The sequence below is a fragment of the Mastomys coucha genome, unplaced genomic scaffold (genome assembly GCF_008632895.1).
Source record: "Mastomys coucha isolate ucsf_1 unplaced genomic scaffold, UCSF_Mcou_1 pScaffold20, whole genome shotgun sequence".
Taxonomy (NCBI): Eukaryota; Metazoa; Chordata; class Mammalia; order Rodentia; family Muridae; genus Mastomys; species Mastomys coucha.
In genome coordinates this window covers 64,954,218-64,975,475 of record NW_022196903.1, presented here as the reverse complement: position 1 = coordinate 64,975,475, position 21,258 = coordinate 64,954,218, and the positions used below count along the sequence as shown (strand labels likewise).

Genomic DNA, 21,258 nt, shown 5'->3' with positions numbered 1-21,258 from the left:
TGGGAGTCCTAAGTATTTACTAATCTCTTCATCCACAATTCAAGTTATGGGCACAATGTGTGGCCAAATGAGGGTTTTAGATATAAGGTGAGAACACACAAAATGAACTCACCCCTCCTTTCTCCCCACCCCCACCCTGTGTGGTGACTGAACCTAGGACCTCGTGCATTTAAGCTGGAGTCCTACATTCCCAGCCCTTGTCACTCCTTGGCTGAGGTCAATATTTTGACTGTAGAGGAGCTGTCCTTGGATGTCACTGGAACCACCGTGTCTTTATCACAGGACTTTATTTTTATAGCCAAGACATTTTCATAAAAAGGGCAGAGCGTGAGAGAAGAAATATATAAGCCACGAGAGAGAAGAAGTGAAGCTTAAGAAATCTCCTACTAGGAGATGAAGTAGAAGTCTGTCTCCTGAGCCAACAGCTTCCCAACCCCACGGCAAGGCCTGAGAGAGTGAGACGGCCACCAAGAGCCCAGAAGCTGTTTGCAGGAAACCTTTTTCATGAGGTGGCTTCTCTGTGTGTGCGGTCCTCTCCAGAACTGCCCCAATAGCTCTCTCCCATGAGAGGCCAAAGAGCCAATAAGGCTGCCCTACAAAGCAACTAACAAAGACGGTGGCTAGAAGGCTGGGGTCTAAGGCCCAGTCCAAGAAGGGTACATGGTGTGTCATGGTGGGAGTTCTTGGTTCTTCAGCACACTCTGTGAGTGAGCCTGGATTCCGGGGCCTTCTCTGTGAGACTCCAGACCACACACAGAACTTGCAGCCGTTCAAAGCAGGCAGCTTGAGCAAGGGGGTGGCCTCTCCACTGCTGAATGTGCCGTGTCTCTCATTAGTACAGACCTTGCTTTTATAGACTTACAGTTCTTTTGTAGCAGGCTATCAGTGTTGTGGGTGCTGATCATTTGTGAAACCTGGGAAACAACAGCAAATTGTAAGACTCTTATTCTCGGGTCAGTGACACTTTTGCTATATTTCTTATAGCAAAAGCAACGGACTTTGTTAGGATGGTTTGTAAGGTCCACCTCTATCATTTAGAACCTTAAAATTTAAAAAACAAACCAACAACAAAGAAAGACAAACTACAACAAAATAACACATACAGACAGACATGTGTGCATGCACACACACACACACACACACACACACACACACACACACTATGGCTCAAAACCATTTGGGACCAGCAGGATGGCTCAATGAGTAAAGGTGCTTTTACTCCCAAGTCCGATGATATGAGCTCAATATCCTGCCCTGCCACAATGCACGTGTACACACAAAATAAAGAAATGTTTAAAAATAAAAAAGACGCTAAGACCTCCTAGCTCTGAGTGATATTGCTTCTTGAAGCACTTTCTAAGATAACCTGATTATAAGCAATACCAAAGGCCAGAGGCGATGGGCCATAGGTGGGAGGATGTTCAATGGTAGGAGGTTGCTGATATCTGCTTCAAATTGTACCTTGAGTTTGCTAACAACACATCTGTGAGGCCTGAGCTGATCTAGAAGGTTTTTCTTTTCTTTTCTTTTCTTTTCTTTTTTTTTTTTTTTAAGGTTTAAAGCTTTAAACCAATTGGGCATGCTAAAGTTAAAGATCTCAAGGCTAGCCTTCGAGATACTGTCTCAAACTCTCCCTCTCTCTCTCTCTCTCTCTCTCTCTCTCTTTCTCTCTCTCTCTCTCTCCTTCTCTCTCCCTCCCTCCCTTCCTTTCCCCCCCTTGTGTGTGTGTGTGTGTGTGTGTGTGTGTGTGTGTGTGTGTATAGGCTATGTATTCTCAGGATCAAATTGATCTGTCAGGATCAGGCAGATGAAAATCATCTATGCAGAAAGGAAAAAAAAAAATCAACTCCAAGGGCTGGGGCTGGGGTTCAGTTGGCAGAACTCTTCCCTGTGTGCACCAAGCCTTGAATTTGATCTCAGTGCTCATCTACCAGGCATGGTGGTACATGCATATAGTCCCAGCACCCAGGAGGTAGAGGTGGAAGGACCAGTAGTTAAAGGTTAGGCTTGGTAAATAGCAAGTTTGAGATCCAGTCTAAAAACAGCAGAACTGAATCAAATCCAGGAACACCATCTAAGCCTGGGGGTGAGATCGTGGGCCTGAAGTCCGGAGCCACAGCCTCTCTCTTGCACAAGCCCTTTGCTAAGGGCTGACAGATACAGAGTGATCTTTTTTTCATGTATTTTTAAGTTTATGTTGCTGGTTAGTTACTTGAGAGATAGGATCTGTAGTGAGCCTGGCCTTCTACTTTTGAAGTAACTGAGGATGACTGGGAACTTACTTTTTCTTTAGTCAGGGCTTCTCCGTTGTAGCCCTGGCTGTCCTGGAACTCACTCTGTAGACCAGGCTAGCCTTAAACTTACAGAAACTGCCTGTTTCTTCCTCCTAAGTTTTGGGTTTAAAGGCATGCTCAGAGTAACCCACTATTTTGGTTTATGTGGTGCCAGGGATTGCTAGGCAAACACTCGCCAAGTCATCCAAACCCTCAGACCCTGTGCGTGACTCTTTAAAGAACAGCACTTACTGTTTCATGAAACGAATTCGGGCTCTCCTCCGCAAACCTGGAAGAGCAGAGCAGAGACAAACAAGTCAGCGCTGGTTGGTGGATCACTAGCATCGAACCTCAGAGCCTGAGAGGAAGGCAGCATGGTTAGCCAATGCCTGAGGCTTCTTCTGGGGTGCTAAGGTGGTCCCCACGTTCTTCACATTTCACACTTTTGTTGTTGGCTTATATTGAATTGAAGTGTTTAAAATTATTCAGTCAGCCATTCCATGAGTTTAATAGCCTTTACGCATGCTACTAGTCCCAACTCTACTATATCCATCTTACATATAGTGGAAACTGAGGCACGGAGCATGAGAGTTGTCAAATAACTTGCCTGAAATCCATGTAGCTAGTGCCAGAGTTTTAATGCAATTTCTTTATTCCAGTTTGTATCTTAAATAAGCTTTCCTGGGGACTGGGTGTCTAGCACAGGGTGGGATGCCAGGCCTGGTTCAAATTTCAATAGCACAAAACAAAGGTCATTGCTTTTTTGCATCAGGCAGCAACAGAACTTAGAGAGCATCCAAAGCAGTGCGGGCACGCTCCTTCTGGGATGCAGGGAGGAAAGAGAAGTGTGCTATGTTTACTTCCTCAGAACATTTTTATATGTTTTGGAAACAGAGTCTTAGGTGGCCCAGGCTGGCCTCAAACCCCAAAGTCACTAGGTAGCCAAGGCTGACCTTGAACTCCTGATCCTTCTACCTTTACCTCCCACGTACTGGGATTACAGGCATGTGCAGCAGGCTCAGCTAGCCCACCGGGGTTCCTATAACAGGGTATACAGAGGATAACGGTGTAGCAAAGTATTAATGCTCTCAGCTGCTGTTCTCTGGGGTGGGGGCCCACAGCTGTCAGATCAAAGGAATCTGCCGCCTGGAAAAGTTAAGAGCCACTGCTCTGGTTGGTGTCCCTGATGTCCTGCTCCCCTTTATAGATGCCCGGGGAGGAAAAGCAATGCGCTCAAGGTGGCAGAAGTGAACAGCACCAGCAGTAGGTTGGCCTCCCTTCCATTTTCCTGTCCATTTTATGAGACCAGTGACTGCAGAGCCTGGGTGACAGAGGAGCTAAGGGCAGCAGCTATGTGAATCTCCCTGCAGTGTCACTGGGGAAAGGGGACCTCTTTGGGATACTGGGCTTTCATGGGTACTGCCAGGAGCCCCCATGTACCTAGCACATGGGCCCCGAGGACATTATAGATAGCAGCTTTTAATGCTACTGGTATATAGGCAATGCTCTACTCCTGGGTGAGGCTGCTGAGACCCGCGGAGGCCAAGTTCAAAGTCCTTCCAGGACAAAACAGTGGGCTACAGTGGACTCAAACCTAGTGTTCATCTGACTGCTGACACAGGTGGAATCTGGCTTTGGCCTCCTGGGTCGGCGGCGGGACTGTGTCTCTCGGTGGTAGAGAACACCCAACATGCCCTGAGTTCAAGTCCCTGAACTCCCCAAGTCTCTCAAAAACAGAAAGAGCCACTTTCAAACCATAAGGTTTAAGTTTACTATTTATTCTGCTACCTTAGTGAACAAAGTACTTCTAGGGTACACACTTCAGGTAGCAAAATGGGGACCCTTCCATGTCCCTTAGGCATCGACTCACAGTGAAAGTGGATGGCCACACTGAGGGACACCAGCAGAACCAGGGTGCAGGCTACCAGCAGGCTGAGGGGAATGAGGCTACACGTCCGGCCTGAAAAAGACACACATAACACGTACTTCAACACCGTACTTTGGACACAGCAAGGAGTGGCCCCTCCTCCCAGAGAGTGTCACTGGCTGGCTTGTTTGTTTTTTGACACCCGGTCTCACTAAGTAGGCCTCATTTGTAGCCCTGGCTGGCCTGGAACTCATGGAGAACTGTGTGACTCCCATCCCAAGAGGCAGCCCCCTGCCTGCCCCCTACTCCTGGTTGCATTTTAAGCAGATTTGCTTTTTACTCACTTTAAAATACACCTTAAATATCATTGAGGTAATTTTATGTAGAAAATGTCATGTTACATTTGTATTTTTAAAAATGCTATTAAAACTTGGGAGCTGTTTCAAAGGGAGTAGACGCATGTCATGCCTAGTAATAAGATTTTACTATTCATTAAAAAAAAACAACTTTTATTTGAATTTCACAAAAAAAACCCAGACAGCTATATTTTCATTGTATTTTACACAGAGTTAGAATGCTCACAGACCAACATTGCTAATTTGGCATCCTTCCCCTTTGTATCTAAAACCCCCAGTTTTCAGTGTTTACATACATGTATGCGAGTGTGCACACATGTATGTGTATGGCAACCAGAGGAGCATGACAAGTGTCCTGCCCGGTCACTTTCTACCTCATCCCCTTGAGATGGCATCTCTCACTAAATCTGGCACTAGATTGGTGGCCAGCAAGCCCCAGAGGTTCTCTTGTCTCTGCCTCACCCCCAAAAGTCGGGGCTACAGGTGTGTATTGCTGAGCCCAGCTTCTTATGTGGGCATTCGGTTGGGATTTGAACTTAGGGCTGCATGCTTTCATAGCAAGTGCCTTAACCTGAAAAGTCATCTCTCCAACTTCGGTCTCTGTATTTTAATTTTAAAGATAAGGTTTTGTGTCTCCCAGGCTGATCTCTAATTCACTGTGACCAAAGATGTTCTTGAACTTCTCATTTTCCTGCCTCCACCTCTCAAGTGCTGGGATTACACTGTGAGCCACTATGGCCATTTATACAGGCTTAGGGCTTGAACCCAGGGCTTCCCGCATGCTAGGCAACGCAACTGAACTACATTCTCGACCCCTTGGTTTTCTCCTTTCACTACAGTGGACTGTACTGTGTCCATTTCTGCAAATGCATCCCTCCCCCTCCTTTAGTCAGGCCAGCACATCTTTCCCCAGCAGAAGCACTGAAAGTCCTATGGATACCCTGGAGTTTATCCACCAGTGGGAATCTGAGCTGCTTCCTGTGTGTTACTTTTAGAAATAGCCCCTCAGAGAACATTCTGGCATGTTTCTATATGTAGGCGCCTACCCAAGGTAGGAGCTGAAAATGGGGACTACTAAACCCCGGATGTCCATTTGGGTTGTAGTCGACTGCCGCATGTCTCCCTTTACACTTCAGCTGTACTGAAAAGTACCTCCCAGTACTGGTGCACCATACTGGCCTAGTTTCTGTCCATCCCATGTGCCTTCACGGGAGAGAGAGGGAGAGGACTGATTTTGCTTCATTCCCGGCTCTGGGTGGGCTTAAGCCTATCTGCTTACATAAACCACTTACATGATCATTCTTCTATGAGTCGGATATCTGTTTATTTGTCTGATTTTTGCAAGCTATTTAAGCTGCTGGGCTTGTATTCTTAATGTCCTAGGTCCTTCTCCAATACTCTCTGACCTCAGATCAGCCCCATGGTTGATCTCCCTACAGGGCTGAGGTACAGAGCCAAGCCTTCTGGGTGACAGGATAGAGTCAGGGCTCCAGGTTAAGACGCCTAGAAAGCTCTGCACGTGTGAGGGAGGACGTGAATGTGGGCTAGGTGTGTACAATATGCCAAGGACAGTGCCCGCTGAACGCTTTGGCTTTTGAGGACGGAAGGCAAGGAGTTGTTTTACTGTTCCCTCTCACTTCATGGTTCTGAGAGACTAAGGCCTGGGCTGGGGATACAGCTCAGCTGGCTGAGTGCTGGTGGAGACTAGGACGCCGAGGTACTTTGCAGAGCTTGGCAAATTGGCCACAGCTCACCCAGTCGGTGAGCTCCAAATGAGGGAAGCTGGTGGCATGCAAGCTATATGTCCACATTTGCAAGGTGGCGGAGCTAGCAGCAGAATGGCAGGGTTTGGAGGAGGGGCAGGGTGAACAAAGCTCCTTTGGAGTGAAATGGAAGCCAGAGATGCTGTTGTGATTGGAGGAGAATGGTTATTTATTCCAACCGATTCCTGCCTTTCTCTATATAAAAGTGTTCTCTCTCTCCTCTCTCTCTCTCCCTCTCTCTCTCTGTCTCTGTGCCCCTCTCTCTTCCCTCCCTCTCAATCTCAATCTTTCTTGCCCCCTTTCCTCCTCTCTTCCCATTTATGTATGCATAAATATATGAAGGTATGCATGTACCTTTTTTGTTTGTTTGTTTGTTTTTGTTTTTTTGAGACAGGGTTTCTCTGTGTAGTCTTGGCTGTCCTGGAACTCACTCTGTAGACCAGGCTGGCCTCAATCTTAGAAATCCGCCTGCCTCTGCCTCCCAAGTGCTGGGATTAAAGGTGTGCGCCACCACCGCCCGGCTGCGTGTACCTTTTTAAAATTTACTTATACACAAAGTCTCATTCTGCAGCTTAGTGAGGCCTAGAACTTACTATGTAGTCCAGGCTAGCCTCAGACTTACACTGATCCTCCTGCCTCAGCCTCTTGAGTGCTGCGATTACATACGAGAACCACCATGCCTGGCTTATTTATTTTTGAGACAGTATTTTACTATGTTGTACAGACTACTCTCAAAGTTCTGAGCTCAAGTGATCCCCCTGCCTCAGCCTTCTGAAGAGCTAGGCCCACAGAGGCTGTATTTTGTGGGGTTTGCTTTTATTTTTGTTGCCCTTGGTCCTTCTAATAAAGTTTTCAGGGCTTAATACATTATAAAATGAAGTCATTCTGTTTTCCCCTTCACTTTCAGTAATTCTTTGCCTTTCTGCTCATGCCTTTGGGTTTTCTTTTTTGGCTAGTGTTTTGATTTGTCTGAGATAGGGTCTCATAAAGCCCAGGCTGGCTTCAAACTTGTGTTGTAGAGGAGGAGGACCTTGAACTTCTGATCTCTTGTCTCACCCTTCCAGGTGCTGGGACTATGAGCATAAGGCACCAAACCTGGCTGGGTTCTGATTTTCTCTCCAGGGTGACCTCAGGAGGCATTGCCCTTCAGTCTCCCATACCCTGCAGGGACACCTCCGCTGGGGCTTTTGTGTGTTGCAGTGAAGCAAGGAACCTGTGCCCAGCAGTCCTGGGATGGTATAGTGGTTTGTTCTCTGGGTCGTGGCAGATGGAACTTTCTGTTTGTCACTAGTTACTTTGGGGAGGTTCAAGTCAGTATTTTTCCAGAAATACATTTGAGCTTGTGGCTTCAAAGACAGTGCACATGTCCGCACTCCAGCTGAGCTGCCTGGATTCAGTCTCTAGGAGGTTGGGACCCCACCCTTGCTGCTAGGTCCTCGGTTAGAATTCAAAACTGGAAAAGAGCGAAGGGCTGGTCCTTTGGACAGCAAGCCTTAGCTTGTTGACAGCTTGATTGTGACATGATTTGCAAACCTGGAACTTTACCTATACATGCCTATAATCCCAGAACCTGTGAACCTAAGGCAGAATAATTTTAAATTTGAGGTCAGCCTGTGCTAAACAGCTCCAGCCAGCCTGCGTCTACATGGAAAACCAGAAGAAGAAAAAAAAAAACAGAAAAAAAAAAAACAGAAAAAAAACAAAGCTCTGTACCGGTTAAGACTTTTTCGTTATTCCCCGATGCTCCTCTTTAGGCCACCATGCATCTGCTTCTGTCTCTGTGACTTTAATTACCATGGATATTTCACATCTGTGAGCCACACAATATACGGTCTTCACTGTTATGAAGATAAGGCTCACTCTGAAGCCCTGGCTAGCCTAGAATTTGCTTCATACACTAGGCTGACTTTGAACTCACAGAGTTCTGCCTACCTGTCTGCCTGTGAGTGCCAGGATTAAAGATGTGGGCCACCCTACCTGTCTAAAATGTGATTTGTTTGTTTGTTTTTGTAACTGACCCTTCACTGTACATTTTCAAGATTCAGCCTAACTTAAACATGTATTGGTGTCTTATTTTTTTGGAGGGTGGTGTGTGATGTACAATTGAGGATAACTTTGAGTTCCTGATCCTCTTGCTTCTACCTACGAGTGCTGGGATTACAAATGCATGCTACCACGTTTGGATTCTTTTTTTCTTTTTACAATCAGGGCTTCACTATCAGGCTGACCTCGGACTTGTGGTTTTGCTTCAGCTTCCTAAGTGTTTGGAGAACAGTCCTGGACTCCCACACCCAGCTAGTGCTCAACTCCTTCTTAAAAACTTACATGTATTGATTGATTGCATGCATGGTATGGGCATTTTAGGGCCATGACATACACGTGGAAATCAGACAACAACTTTCGGGAATCAGTTTTCTCCTTCTACCCTGTGGGCCCCGGGGACTGAGCACAATCAGGCTTGGCAGCCAGTGCAGCTACTAGCTGAGATATCTTGTGACTCCACTGCTTCGTTCTGCACGTGCCCTTGTTGCACCTGTGTCCTGTCTTCTTAGGAACATCTGGGCTGTGAGTACTTTTCTGGCTATGACAAGTTGTGCTGCTGTGAGCGTCTGTGGGCAGGGTTTGGCTAGATGTGTTTTCTTTAAGGTCTTCCTCTGTAATGATTTGTGAGTGTGGCCTCATGAGACTGTGAGTTGCTGTCATACACAGTGTACCTTTTGTTGACACAAGTTTGGAGCTAGAGAAATAGGCTACAGAGCCAAGACTTCATAAGGGTTTGTACAAGGAAGGAAAGAAGGAAGAAAGGAAAGAGAAGGGGGGAGGGAGGAAGAGAAAGTGGAAAGCTCCCTTTTTTTTTATGTGAGGGCAACAATGGAAGACTTACCCTTGTGGGTCTTTGGATGGGGGAACGGGCATTGTTTCTTCTTCGTCTTTGGAAGAGTCTTCTTGGTTGGGGCAGTTGTAGGAAAGACATCAACTATAGAAAGAAGCAAGACCCATATCTTAGTCAGGTAAGCAGCAGGACTTCCAGGCAGACTCTGAGCCTTTCTTCCAGGCATTGATGCCTTCATGATTGTTGCCTGGTTTCTCAGTCCTCAGATGAATGGAGAGCCCATGGGTGGGGCTTAGTTGGGTGCTGGGCATTGACAACTGTGCAGGCTCAGCTAAGTCATCTGTCCCTCAACTTCTGTGAGGAAGGTGACTCTGCCAGGCTTACATTATGCCTTTAATTGGCAGAGGCAGGTGGATCTCTAAGTTTGAGGCCAGCATGGTCTACAGAGTGAGCTCTAGGATAGTTGGGGCTATACAGACAAACCCTGTATCACAAAAGAAAAAAAAAAAAGCAAAAAAAAAAAAAAAAAAGCTGGCTTCTACTTTGTTGTGGGAATTAGGAGAGCAATGTGCCTAGTAGGCATGACCATGATTGGCAGAAGACCTTGGATTGCTGTCCTTATTCTAGCCTGGTGTGGTGGCACACACCTTTAATCCCAACACTCAGGAGGAGAGGCTGGACGAGCTCTGTGAGTTTGGGGAGGCTTACATGGTCTACATGAGTTCCAGGACAGCCAGGGCTATATAGAAAGACCCTGTCTCGAAAGACAAAACCAAACAAAGCAAAAGGGCACCTTGGTCCTTTGGCATGACCAGTCTCAGCCTCCTCTGCCATCCTAGGCTGATGGAACGAGCCCGTGGAAAGGAGATGGTCCTCCTAAATGAACGCCACTGGCCGATAGAGATGGATACATGCTGTGCTCCAGGCCCTTCTCCTTTTCCTAGATGGCCCCTGCTCTCCTCAATTTTGATCCAGTGCCTCTCACTGAGGGGTGAGAGAGAGGAAGGACAGGACAGTGGGACTGACTCACTGATCAGAGAGACCACGAGCTTCTGAGGTGTGGAGTACTTGACCATCTACACCCTCCACTTTGTTGGCCGAGTGCAGAGGAAAGAGGTCCCCTGCATACCACATTCAGCAAAGCAGTAGGAGAGTGGCTAGGAGAAAACAAAAGACCATTTCCCACACTGCTCTTGACAGCACATTAGCCACATTTGGACACTGCAAGTTTTTTGACCATTAGCGTCAAAGAGCTGTTGTAAAATGACAGCCAGTAGGCAGTGACGAGGTCTAAGAGTCTGGAACCGGTGGCTGCTAAGTCCTTTAAATGCTCACAGCCCCTAAACTAAGTCTATTTGCCTTATCTTAAGACTCAAAGATGCTGGGCGGTGGTGGCGCATGCCTTTAATCCCAGCACTTGGGAGGCAGAGGCAGGTGGATTTCTGAGTTCAAGGCCAGCCTGGTCTACAGAGTGAGTTCCAGGACAGCCGAGGCTATACAGAGAAACCCTGTCTCTGGGGAAAAAAAAAAGATGCAGGGGTCTCTCAGCTGCTCAGTGGAGCCTGGGAGGGAGATAGCACAGCAGCCTGGTCTGATGGGAGGGCTGGGACAAGAGAAGATTGTTCTGTGTTAAGTTCATCTTGCTCTGAGTCAGGTCGATCTCTGGTCTGTGAGTTTGACCTCTCCCTCTCTGTCTTTTCTTGAGAGGGACAAGTCCTTGGAATCCGTAATGTGCTTGCGGGCCTGAACAATGCCTGCTTCCCCAATACTCTACGAACTACTCAGACTTCTCCTCTAAAACATCAGGAGGCTCAGGCTCTGGGGATCTGTCACTGGGGGGATTATATCCAAAAAGGAACTTGGGAAGACACTGCTGTTCCTGGGCTGTTGGACAGGATGTGGAAACATGGAAGCCAGGACAGGTAGATATGGAAAATCACCATCCTCCTATCTCAGACCCTGAAGCACTAGGAAGGCACGGGGCTCATAGAAACAAAAGTAAAACCAAACCAAACCAACAAACAAATAAAAAAAACCCCAAACAAACAGAAAGTTCATATTTCTAAGTGGTCCTCTGCCCATCCTTACTTTACCTACCCCCAACCCCTGCCCCATGAGACCAGAGACTAGAGAGGCCATGGAGACCTCGCTCTGTTTCTGGTGTCGCTGTTGTGTTTTTATAACTCTGGCACTATCCCCAGCTGTCTCTGTACCTCATTAGGCAGAAGGACCTAACTTCTGGGGATGCCTGGGGTGCTTGTGACTTTCAGCCCCCAGATGAATCTGAAGCAAGACAATGAGAATCCAAGTCCTGGGCTGAGTTGAAAAAAGAACGATAGCCAACCACTAGCCTGAGAGAATCTACACTGATCCCTTTCTACTCCAAGAGAGGAGTCCTCACTGTCCATCCAGTATGGCTAGTCTGAACCCAGATATGCTATATGCATAAGTTATGTATCAAATGCCAGGTGTGTAAAAATAGGTCACCTGTTGAAAAGCTAATACTGTTTTGATAAATTGGGCTCAATAAAATGCATGTATTTTTTCTTAATTAGATGCCTCTTAGAAAATGGAAAATGGTGTCTAAGGTTTGCAGTGTACTTCTGCGTGTGATCATTTATTTCATGAAACTGCAGCTTCCTAGAAGTCGAGGTAAGCCAGCAGCTGCCTTGTACAGATGTGGAAACTGAGGCTTTGGGAGGGAAGGGCATGTGATGGATTGGTAGCCAGGCTAGACCTGGGGTCCAGTTTCTTTGCCCAGTGAAGCCCCCAAGTGTGGATTTGAGCCATCGAGCCCCACAAAGAATGCTGAAGACAACTGCTTTTCTGCTATGTCAGAAACACTCTGAGCGCATGCCCAGACAGTGAGACAGTGAGACAGTGAGTACGTTCTCAGGGCCCTGAGACTGGTGTCTTTGTCTCCATCAGAATCATCAGCATCCACCTTTGACTGACCTACCTGTTTTCATCTCATCCGATTCCCCTCCAAAGTGGGAGAACAAATATAGCACCCGCTGGGTGGATGGAAGTCTTAAGCTACCCAGCTGTATGTGACCCTCAAAGGTGTTTGGCCTGGGTAACTCTCAATGTATCTTTTCTATTAGTCTTAGCAGTAGTGGGATTAGTCATGGCTGCAGAGTGAGGCTCACTGAGAGTGGGCAGCTCCAGTGCCGGGTATGTGAGTATGTGTGTGCAATCACATGTGTATGTGCACATATAAGTGCATATCTGTATCAACACACACATATGTATGTGTATGCACGCAGTGTGAGTGTGTACGTGTATGTGCATGTGTGTGGTGTGTGTGTGTGTGTGCACACGCGTGCGTGCGTGCTCATTCATAGCCTTGAAAACATCATTCTTACCCACAGTCAGCTTCGTCCCTCTTCCAAAGACCATAATGGGGCTCCCAACCATTGCACAGAAGTAGAAGCCACTGTCCTCTGGTTTCACATTCATGATACTGAGAAAGGACCGGCTTGAATCTGAAGACGGAATTATATTTTTCTTCTCCTTTTCACCATATTCAATTCGTTTGGAAGAACTCCAAGAGGCCAGGAACTCAAAGTATTTGTCCTTGGTAGGGTCCTGGCGCTCTCTCAGCCAGTAGATGGTTGTTAACTTAGGGAAGGATTTAACCTCACAGGATATTCTTGCAGTATGGTTGGTTTGAACCAGCAGGGACTCAGGGGTCTGAATGAGGGCAGAGCTGCTCCAGAGAGCTACAAGAAACCAGAAGAAATAAACCAGCTGTTGCTATACACATGCAATCTTAGCACTCTGTGGGTGGAAATACAGGGCCACAACTTCAAGTTTGCTGGCCTAGTGAGTTCAAGGCCAGCCTGGGCTACATGAAAAACGTATCTTTAAAAAAAAAAAAAAAAGAGGTGGGACTGGAGAGATGGCTCAGTAGTTAAGAGCACTGGCTGCTCTTCCAGAGGTCCTGAGTCCAATTCCCAGCAACCACTTGGTGGCTCTCAACCATCTATGATATGATCACATGCCCTCTTCTGGTGTGTAGGTATACAAGCAGACAAACCACATAAAATAAATAAATCTTTAAAAAGTTAAAAAAAAAAAATTCTTAAGAAAGGAAGGAAGGAAGGAGGGAAGAAGAGAGGGAAGGGAAGAAGGAAGGGTAGAGAGAGAAGGCCTTGTGAGGCAGCTCAGCAGGTAGAGTGTTTAGTACCAAGTCTGACCCCAGAGTTCAACCCCTAGCACAGCGGCGGGGCCTCAGAATCACAATGAGTTTGTGTCATGGGCAAACAGAAAGAATCTGCCTGGTGAAAGAGTCAGGGTATTAACGGTACTCAGTGTCTATTGAACTCAGAACTCGCAAACATTGACTGCAAGGCAAGCAGTTCTCTGAGCGGGCCTTTACCATGACTTTTGTGTGTGGCCCTTGGCATAAGCAATCTTCTGGAAGTCTCAGACTGGCTCCAGGATTTTTATCCCCCTTACACTGATGAGAAACCCCCGGCATGAAGCTACCTTGTTTGAAATCTCACTGGATTCAAATGCAAAGAGTCAAAGCCGAAAGCCAAAGCTAGTTGCCCACCTCACCTGTGTAGCCTTCAGGGGCTCTAGGCAGCCGAAGAAGTCCTAGGGCAAGCTGCGAGAGGAATTTGGAGGCACAGACACAGAGTGGTTTAGACAGTCTGAGATTTCTGGACTGAAGGAAAGGAACTGACCCTGGGAGGTCATTACTCCCGAGTCCTGCAATGGCCTTCACTGACTTCTCACACCTCGCCTCGGGCAGGGCGGTTAATACAGAAGCAAGCTTGGAAGTTGAGTTTTAGATGGGAAGACTGGGCAGGCAGGAGGAGTTGCAGACAAGGCCATGCGCATAGCCTTTGTCCTATAGCAGCTGCGGGACCTCAGAAGTCACCAAGTTTGAGGTTGCCTGTGAAAGAAGGGCAGCTTGGCTTGCCACTACTGTCCTGCTTGCTGTGGATAGGTGGAAATAAAAGAAAGGAAGGCAGACATACTGGGGCACACTTAGAATCCTAACACTTGCGAAGCCAAGCCAAGAGGATTTCTTTGAGTTTGGGGCCAACCTAGGCTACAAAGTGAATTTCAGGGGAGAAAAAGAGACGTGAAGTCGTATGTAAACAGTGAGGTGCTCACACAGGTAATCAGTGCAGACACTGGAGGTACCCACGTGAATGCTCACACAGGTAAATTCTGCCCGTAAGTCCAATGGTCTCAGGAGATGGTCTAAGCACCAAGAGACGTCTCAAAGAGGATCAGACCAAGTTTCTTTCACATCTAAGACCATGAGGGTGTCAACAAACCCGTTTGATCTAGAAAGCCTGTTTTCTTTGGCTTGCAACAGAGGGCCACCCTGCAGATCATGGCCAAGATATAATACCAAGAACAGGCATGGCTAAAGAAGGAGAGGGCCAAGGATGTGTGAGCCCAGAAGAACCAGCTGCTTGGCATTAATGGTGCAGATCCCGGCCTATAAGTGTGTCGGGCCTTCCCACGCCATCACGGCCTTCCCTGGGAATGATGTGATGAACTAATCCTGAATCCACCCTCAGACCACTCTGAGACTCTACTTGCATGGAGAGAGTGACTCCTCCCCTGTGATTGAGTTGCTGTTCCATCTCCCTTCCCCAAGTTTCAGGGTACCATTTCTGTTCCATCACATTGCTTTGTGTTACTGGCCTCTTTGGGGAAGTTAATATGAAGTGATGGTGTCCGTATATATAATCACTGTGTGTCAGGCACAGTGCGTGTGTGCGTTGTCTGATTTAATCCTCACCAGATCCTATGGGGAGAGACTCATTTTACACGGGAGCAAACAGAGCTCAAGGGAAAGCTGTACTCAAGGTCCCACAGTCTGTGTGAAGTGGACTTGCACTCAAACCAGGGTCGTAGGACTCGGGTAAATGAACTCTGAGCCTACCAATTGAGGAGACCTGTACACAAAGCGGGGCCACAAGTACACAAATGTCAGAAACCTTTCCAAAGAGCCCAGAGGACACGCACAGTCTGGCTTTAGGTCACATACGGTCTCATTTGATCTGCTTGGTGGGCCAGGATCCCATATTCAGAGGAACTCCGTATTTCTAGAATGATTAGCGGCATTAGCTTTAGTGGCCAGAAATAATCTTGTTTCATTTTCCAGTTTTGAACAGTTGAGTTAACCTGGTCAGAGGCAGGGACTGGCCTCCCCGTCTTCCTCAGTAGTATAATCAGCTTGGAGGTTTAGGGGGTGCCAGACCCGTGGATATTGGGAGAGTCTCCTTCTAAAAAACAAAGTCTCTGGGTTGATCACAATGACAATCTTTAGGCCGCACCTCTGTGCCAGCTCCAACAGCCCATCTGCAGCGCTGCTTGTTTTTTTTAATTTTTGGTGGGGGAGGGAAGCTGCAGAGGACAGTGAGAGCCAGGGGCTCATAATGGGTGCCCTTGTCCACTTTACCAGAAGCACTTCCCCAGAAGTAATAAGAGTATGTCTATGGGGCCTCTGGGAACTTCATGGGGCACCCCGAACCACATTTCCCCTTCAGTTTTAGATCTCTCTCCTCCCTTTTCTTTCTTCCGTTTTTCCTTCCTTCCATTTTAGTTCGGGCTGTGGGACAGAGGTGACTTCTGCCCTAGGAGTCTCAGGCTTCTCTGGGTAACCAGCAGGAATCTCCTTTCCGTGTTCAGAGTCTCTGCCTACTGGCCTCCCCTGTTCCCACAGCCCAGCTCCTGCCCATTCCTCCTGTTGGCTGAGAAGCCGGGCCTACGTTCCCTGCTCTAGTGCAGATTTGGGGTAGCCCCACTCTGGGTCTTACCTGCCAGCTTCATACTGAAGAACAGCCAGAGCCGTAGCTGCATCTTGGCGTTTTGGGGGACACCTGTTCGCCTCTGGGGCTCCGTCAACGGAAAGGTGGGTCAAGAGCCAGCTTGGGCGGGTGGGGCACCATGAATGTGAGTGAGCTAAGAGGGCGGGGCCACCAGGGCAGGGGCGGAGTCGTGGTGTGTGTGTGTGTGTGTGTGTGTGTGTGTGTGTGTGTGTGTCCGTCCGGCACCTTCATCCTCATCCTCTACAACATCAAAAGCCTTGACTTTTCAAAGAACCCACCAGGACTCTGTTTTCTGGTGAGAGGAAGTGATAGATCTCAGTCTCTGTCATGCCAAGGAGTTGCACCTGTGTGATGCCTCTTGCCCCTGGGGAGGGCTCAGGACAGAATCCTGATACCTTGGGACAACTGAGTCACAGCAGTCAGCATGCTCCAGGCCTCACAGCCTTGTGAAGCTTGGCCCTAATTCAGACACTTCTTCACATTAGTTCTTTCTGAGCAGCTGGAGGAGGGGTTTGTCTTGGTCTGAGAACACAGTCCATTGTGGTGGAGAACACGTGGTGGCAGGAGATGGAGGCTTTAACATATGTGTGGCTCAGCAAGGAGAACAGCTATGGAGAACCTCCTAGTGCCAGAGTTCAGCTGGCCTTGGAGTAATGGAGACCCCCCTGTGAAGGAGGGAGGAAAGTTAACCAACAGAGAGAGAAAGGAGGGAGAAAGGCAAGTTAGGTGCTACGAAGGGGCCAAGACCTTGCCTGAAAGTAAGGAGAAGTCAAACCTAGACCTAGAGCCCTACGGACTGGGATGTCAGTATGCCTCCCCTCCCCTCTCCTGCCTTACAGTGCGGTATACCCTGGGGCTTCTTTATCGATAGTTTTGAGATCAAAGCCCCATCAAGAACCCATGAAGAACAGGGAAGCCTGAGGAGGTTGGCAGAGGTGAGTTGAAAGAGTGGCTGTCCAGGGAAACTGGATCCTTGGTGATCTGTCTGCTGGGGAGACAGAAGCTGGGGAAGGACTGTGGGGAGATACAACACAGAGGGTTGCGAGCGTCATTCAGCACCAGCCAGGCCGGCTCTGGAGCCATGCACACTGTTCCACTGAGTTTCGAAAGAGTGGATGGGGTAACAGTGGTGGCTAAAGCTGGCAGTGGGGTCAAGACACAGTTACCTCAGTGTCCAAATCCATTATTCTTTCCACCCCATTCCTACAAGTTCTTGGTGACAAGGACAAGAGCTGAAGCAGGAGTACAAAGGTTCTGGGGAGGAAGGAGGAAATGGTCATGTCCTGAGCTCCGCTCTTGGATAGTCCGGCTGGTCTCCACCATACAGTCCTCTTATCGATGTTCCGAGGAGAACCTGCTAAGGCCCAGATGTACACAGGGTAGCTAGCCCTAGGAAAACCAGACAGTAGTAGTTCTTGAAATCAAGGTCAAATGCATGGGTCACAAAGTGGACCAGGAGAGAGGACCTAGTGTGTCTGCTGAGGAATGAATGGTATGCTCGCTCCTTGTCTGCCACTTGTGCTCGAACCTGGTAACTGCTCTTTGTGTTGAATGTACTTATTCCTCACAAATGGAACGGTTCATCATACGTCCTCAGTAAATAGCCTCTGTGGGTTTTGGAGCAGGGGTTTCACTCTCCACTTCTGTTCCCCCTGTTGCTGCTACCTCTCCAGGACTTCTTAACCCTTTTCTGCTTGTGAGCCCTTTCTCCTCTCAAACTTTCCCATGTCCTCAGGCTTAGGTCTATGGAACACTTACACAAAGCAATCTTTACTGATAACTAGTCATAAACGAATCTGTTTTACTCTACTTTTTATAATGACTATATTTTTGTGTATTTGTGGGCCAGAAGAGTGCAACAAATTTGCTGGAGTTAGGGAACATTGTGAGCCACCTGATACAGGAGTTGGGAGCCTAACTCGGGTCCTTTGGAAGAGCAGCAAGCACTCTTAACCTCTGAACTGTCTCTCCAGGTCCCAATAAAATTATTTTAAAGAAATTTTTTGCTGGACATATAATGTTGCCATTTATTAATGATTAAAGTAAAAGTTCATACTAAAGGAATGGTAGTGCTTGTTTATTTTTACATGAAGAATTAAATCTGGCCCAATTTGATTCTACAGACCATAGAACATCAGAGTTGGCTGTCATTTTGATTTTATAATTGCCAATGCAGAGAAAGCTGCTTTATATAAATATAGCACAAATGGCAAGAGTATGCGTAGGGACAGTTCAGAAATGGTTGGCCTGATCCCAAGCCTAAATCCATTTAATAATTTAAAACATTTTTAGAGGTGCATTTATTTTATTTTATGCATGTGAGTGTTTTGCCCACATGTGTGCATGAGTATCACATATGTGTCTGGAATTTGTGGCAGTTAAGAGTGATGGATCTCCTGGCACCTGGAGTTACCCATGGTTGTGAGCTGCCCCGTGGGTGCTGGCGCCTGAACCTGAACTTGTCTCAAGTGCTCTTAACCGCTGAGTCATCTCACCATGGTTTTTGTTTGTTTTATTTTAAATAAAACACAGGTCAGCAATTCAAACATCAATTATAAAAATCAAACATTCTAGCAGGACAGAGGTGGTGCATACCTTTAAGCCCAGCACTCGGGAGGCAGGTATCTGAATTAGAGACCAGCCTGATCTACAGAGTGAGTTCCAGGACAGCCAGGGCTAAACACAGAAACCCTGTCTGAAAAACAAAAGACAAAACAAAACAAAACAAAAACAAAAAACCCTCACAAAAACCAAAACAACAACAACAACAACAAAACAAACAAACAAATTAAAAAAACAAAAGCAAGCATTCTAAGACAGTACAATATAAAGTACAATAATTCGCTGGACAGTGGTGGCACATGCCTTTAATCCCAGCACTTGGGAGGCAGAGGCAGGCGGATTTCTGAGTTCAAGGCCAGTCTGGTCTACAGTTCCAGGACAGCCAGGGCTACACAGAGAAACCCTGTCTCGAAAAACCAAAAAAAAAAAAAAAAAATTGCGTGATAAGGGATGATAGAAAAACACTAAAAGGTTCTTGTTTCTGTAATTAAACCATGGTGTTCCTGCAAGAGAAGAGAGTTTAGTACATCTAGTACAAACATTAATTCACAACATGAACTTGCCTCAAATCTGACGTCAGTTGCTAATGTTCTGTGGCACGGTGGCACGTGAAGGGCCAAGATCACACTGAATGTTCAGAGTCATGTGATGCCATGTAAGTGTGCTCTGGATTCTTCAGGCATTTGATTTTTGGCGGGAGGGAATCGGTGCACATTCAGAAACCTTTGATCACAGCCAAAGGTTGTGCAACCCTCACATTCAGTTACATGGTCCCTTCTGGGGTTGTGACCCACAATTTAAAAAGTTGGAAGTGCCAAGTGCTGGGACAGCAGCTGTCTGCCACCACACCTAGCACAGGAGTGAAGTACGAACAATGGAAAAGAGTTCCAATGTCCCCACATCCCTCAGGCCCATCACTTGGGAGTTTTGGTTTTGTATCCAGCCTAGTGTTTGTGAAGGGCTATCTCATCGGGATTTTGGTTTGCATTTTGTTACCAACTGAAGATGTCAAGCCTCTTCACATGGCTTATCGGCCACGTGTATATTTTTGTATGTCTGTTTAAAATGGTTGTGATTTAGAAAACACATTGTACCTCTCTAGAGGGGAACATCTGCGCTGTGCACATTGCTCTCTTGGTCCTACTCTCTCACTACTACTCACATAGAATTCTCTCAAATCAGTTCAGCCAGCTTGTCATTGTAAAGTGCCTCATCTCATCAGTGTGACCACCCATGTGTGCCCGGTGACTTTCCACTCCTTCCTGGACACCCAGTCGTGCTGGTTAGTTTTAACTATCTACTGGATATGGCCTAGGACCACCTCAGAAGAGCTTCAACTGAGAAATTCTGTAGATCAGGTTGGCCTGTGGGCTTGTCTGTGAGGGACTTTCCTGACAGTTGATCGATGGAGGAAGACCCAGGCAGACCACTGTGGGCAGTACAATTCCCTAGCCCCAAAGGTATGTAAAACTAGAGAAAGCAATGAGAGATCAAGCAAGCAAAGATTTCTGTATTTATTCTTTTTTGCTCTTGACTGTTATGTAACTAGTTGCTTTGAGTTTCTGCCTCAACTTCCCCCCTAGTGATGGACTTTAAATTGATATAAACTCTTTTCCCCCTCAGGTTGCTTCTGATCAAAGTGCTTTATCGCAGCAACATAAGTGAAACCAGAACACCAAGCTTGCCAAGGAAGCAGCTCTCTCAGTTTATGATTAAAAGTAACTGTTTTGTCAGGGGGCTAAAACCACAGAAAGGGAACTCCTGAATATCTTAGTTGGAAACTCTCACTCTGGTGATAAATCAACCTCTAAATATTGGTGATTTAACTCAATACAAAGCCACTGAGACATTTGGTGTCATTTGAAAGCAGTGTGCCAAGTGTTTCAAGACAGTAAACATGTCATCACAAAGAATTGTTAAAAACAATAAGGAGTAAAACATCATCATCATTATTATTATTATTATTTATTGTCATTGTTGTTGTTCTTTGAGACAGGATCTCTCTACGTAGCTTTGACTATCCTAGAACTCACTATGCACACCAGGCTGACCTGAAATTCACAGAGATCTGCTTGCCTCTACTTCTACCTCCCAAGTGCTGGGATTGGAGGTGTGTGACTCCACATTCAGCAAAACATTTTAGTTGATGGTGGACCAAACCTTCATGTCTTGGAAGGTAGAAGCAAAGGGATGAGGAATTCAAGGCCCTCTCTGCTACACCCCAGTACACACTGAGTTAGAGGTCAGCCTGGGCTTCGTGAGACTCTGCTTTGGCTTTTTTGTTTTTGTTTTTGTTTTGGTTTTGGTTTTTTTGAGGCATGGTTTCTCTGTGTAGCCCTGACTGTCCTGAAACTCACTCTGTAGACCAGGCTGGCCTTGAACTCAGAAATCTGCCTGCCTCTGCCTCCCAAATGCTGGGATTAATGGCATGTGCCACCACTGCCCGGCGAGACCCTATTTTAAAGTCAAATAAAATGAACCTAAATGAAACGTAGCTACAGTAGTTTGGTAAAGGACGCTGCTGGTCTGACGAGGTTGGGTCTGCTCTGGGTTGTGTGACCCATTTCAGCTGTGGTGGGCACCAGCAGGAACTCTTGAAATGGCTCTGGAAGGAATGACTAATGAGTGAAAAGATGTGTATAAACATCAACGGTGCTGAGGATGTTGTTCTGTGAAGGAGCACACACTCCTGCAAGGCTCTGGGTTCAAGTCCCACAGCACAACAAACAGTTGTTAAAATACTTCGAGCGGAAAATATCCAGCTGATCTTAACTCAGCCGGTCAGAGAACATTAGGACCATGTC

The 21,258-nt window shown here is 46.9% G+C and overlaps 1 protein-coding gene across 1 annotated transcript; it reads right to left on the bottom strand.

Moving 5' to 3' along the window:
* Nucleotides 1-270: 270 nt before the first annotated feature.
* Nucleotides 271-16,000, bottom strand: Cd8b (CD8b molecule). The gene is made up of 6 exons (XM_031382124.1): nucleotides 15,881-16,000; nucleotides 12,458-12,814; nucleotides 9,144-9,236; nucleotides 4,144-4,233; nucleotides 2,526-2,562; nucleotides 271-914 (listed from the first exon to the last, which is right to left on the bottom strand). Exons 1-6 carry the CDS (start codon nucleotides 15,921-15,923, stop codon nucleotides 902-904), a joined length of 633 nt encoding a protein of 210 aa, XP_031237984.1. The 5' UTR covers nucleotides 15,924-16,000; the 3' UTR covers nucleotides 271-901.
* Nucleotides 16,001-21,258: the final 5,258 nt, after the last annotated feature.